The sequence below is a fragment of the Corvus brachyrhynchos genome, unplaced genomic scaffold (assembly GCF_000691975.1).
Source record: "Corvus brachyrhynchos isolate BGI_N302 unplaced genomic scaffold, ASM69197v1 scaffold215, whole genome shotgun sequence".
Taxonomy (NCBI): Eukaryota; Metazoa; Chordata; class Aves; order Passeriformes; family Corvidae; genus Corvus; species Corvus brachyrhynchos.
The window spans coordinates 263670-266491 of record NW_008237887.1 but is presented as its reverse complement, the minus strand read 5'-3'; the positions used below and the strand labels follow the sequence as shown (position 1 = coordinate 266491).

General features: G+C 54.9%; 1 protein-coding gene across 3 annotated transcripts in view; it reads left to right on the top strand.

Moving 5' to 3' along the window:
- SZRD1 (SUZ RNA binding domain containing 1) overlaps positions 1-1989 on the top strand; it is an 18744-nt gene extending 16755 nt beyond the window's left edge. For all 3 annotated transcript variants that reach the window (XM_017732715.1, XM_017732714.1, XM_017732716.1), the window contains one exon: positions 2-1989. In XM_017732715.1, the coding sequence (XP_017588204.1) occupies positions 2-103 (102 nt within the window). In that variant the 3' untranslated portion in view covers positions 104-1989. The remainder of the gene's footprint in view (position 1) is intronic.
- The last annotated feature ends 833 nt before the right edge of the window (positions 1990-2822 follow it).

Genomic DNA, 2822 nt, shown 5'->3' with positions numbered 1-2822 from the left:
CCCCCCGGGGACCCCGCACCCCGAGGACCCCAGGCAGCCCAACAATGTGACCCGGCAGCCGCTGGGCCCCGATGGCTCCCAGGGCTTCAAGCAGCGCAGATAGAGGCGGATGCGCCGTTCCGCCGGCACGGACACACGGACCTGGGCGAGGGGACCTCCCGGGGTGATTTGCACTGTGACCCTTTTGCTCTGCCCACTGTGACCTTCAGCCCCACGCACTGTGACCTCCCCTCTGCACCCACTGTGACCGGCGATCCCAGCAGGGCTGTCCCCGCAGCCAGGGGGACGAGAGGGGGCCGTGCCGGACTCGGCCGGGCGCAGGGCGGTGTGCGTGTCCCGCCCGGGTGGGAGCGAGCGCCAGCAATAACGCTTGTTGTACTCGAAACCTGGCATTTAAGGGAAAGAAAAAAAAAAAAAAGGTGGGAAGCCTCCCCAGCCACGCATGTTGTCCTCATCACTTCCAGAACGAGTTCTGTTTCCAAGGATTTTAGGTTCTTTTATTTGGTTTTCTGTTTGCTTTCTGTATCTCGGATCGGCGGAGGTCGTGGGAAGGGTTTGAGCTGTTTGTTTGAATCCAGAGAGGTAGCTGAGCGTTCCGCAGGGAATTCCATTGGATTTCCGTGACTTTGACGGCTCGGGGATGACGAGCTCATGCTTCTCTTTCTCCATTTCCACTGCCATGGAAGTGAGCTCCTGGATATCCCCGGATACCTCGGGGTTGGACCCAGTTTACGTCTTGCTCCTGTTAAAGCTTGGCTCTGATTCCCTGCTGGCTTTGAGGAAAAGCTTGAAATACATCCTTTTTGGGTTCTTTTTTATTTGGGGAGAAGGGAATGCAGAGTGACCCCGTGAAAATGCCTGCTGTCCGGCCACGGAGGGCCGGGCAGTGAAGAATTAGGGAGATGTGGCGAGGAGGAGAGTATCCGGCGCCGCTCCGGCCGTGACGTCGGGCAGTGGGATATCCCGAGGGTCCGGCCTCGGGCAGCGCAGGGACGGTACGAGCTCTCCCGGAATGGCAGAACCGGGAACCAGACCAGCCTTGGAGAAAGCCTGGATGATCCCTCCGTCTCCCTGGAGGCAGCGAGGCTTCAGGGAAGGGATCGTTCTCCTCCGGCTCCCGGGAAGAGGACAGGGAGGCTGCTGCTCCCCAGGAACGGAGATGTTCCCCCCTGGATGAAGCTGAGTCTCACTTGGTATCAAGGGATTGGATGAACACTAAATGCCCTCCTTGGAGGGGACGGCACCTGGAAAGCTGGGTGGTTCCCGATGGATTCCTGCATCCGGCTGCTGCCTTCAGTGGGCTCGAGGGGGATCGAGCCAATCTTGATGTGCACGAGAAGCCCTGGGTGGAAATAAGGCTTCAATCCACCGAAACGGGAAAATAAAAACTACCTGTGTATCCAAGCGATCCGCTGGAAGGTTAATGAGCTCCTCGCAGCTGGTTCCAGGCGGGGTGGGATTCCCCCGGGATTCCCCCGGGATCCCCAGCCCCCGGTGACTTTTGGGGGATCTCACTCATCCCCCCTGGGCTGGGGGCCGGGATGAGCTCCGGGAGGGAGAAGGACGTCAGCAATAACCGTAGTCACCGCGCCTTTCCTTAATTACTCCTAAAAATAGCGTCGAATAGCCAAAAAACTCCCGAACCCACCGGATTTCTGGTGCGCGTGGTCGGTGTCACAGCGCTGCCTCCTCCGTGTCCGGCACCGGGATTCCACCACCGGCACTGAGACCTCCGGCACCAAAATCCCCTTTTCCAGCACTGAAATCTCCTTCTCCGACACGGAAATCTCCCGGCTGCTCCTGCTGCGTCCCGGTGCCCAGGATACGTCCCGCCCGCGGGCAGGGCTCGGCGGCGTTCCTGTGGGAAGCGCCTTCATCCCGAGGAGGGGAGGAGGAACACGGTACCGCGTGTTTTCGCCCCAAAAAACGTGCGCCGGAAAGAAAACGTTTTATAAATTGTATTTTAAATAAATGTCTTTAAACTTTTCACGGCTTGATGGCTCCCTCCTTTATCCCCGTGGCTCCCACGGGTGGCTTTTTGGTGGCAGGGGCATAAAAGTCCACCAGGAAAGTAAAATCTGGGAGCGTTCGGCCGTAATTGTGCCAGTTTTACCCAAAACCAGGGAATTTTGCCCCGTTTTTAGGGTGGTTGGGAGGAGTGGTTCGAGGAGGGTGGGAAGGGCAGTGCTCCAAGAGAAGATGTGGATCCCAAACGTGGTTGTGAGCGCTGCCTCTCCATGGAGGAGAAGGAAGCAAATTAGTTAATTTAACTAATTAATTGAAGTGAATTGAATTGAATTGAATCGAATTGAACTGAATTATTTTGCTGCTCCGTGCTGGCTCCCCCCTGGATGTTGTGCTCCATAATGTCCGGAGAAGGTGCTGGAGGCTCTTGGGGTGAGGAGGAGGCAGGCAGCTCCCGCAGCCCCCGGCTCCCTTGGAATTCTGGTGATTTTTAATATTTATTTATAATAGCAATCATGTAAATATAGAACATTAATATAGAAATATTCGCAAATATATACATATATTGAATAGAGAACAAATATAATGTATAGAATATGATACAATTGAGTATCTAACACATATTTTATACGTCATACCTATATCTTACAGAACATACAACTACTATAATATAAATAAATAGCAGTAGTAGAATCAATTACCTGATTTATAAAATTATCTGATCTATAACATCAGTGAAACCTGTGAGTTTCGTGGCTCGGAGCCCAGAGCCGGTTCCAGTTCCGGCGGCGCACTGGGACCAGTTACCGCCGCTCCCTGATCCCGGTCCTCCCGCACGCCAGGGGGCGCCGTGGGCG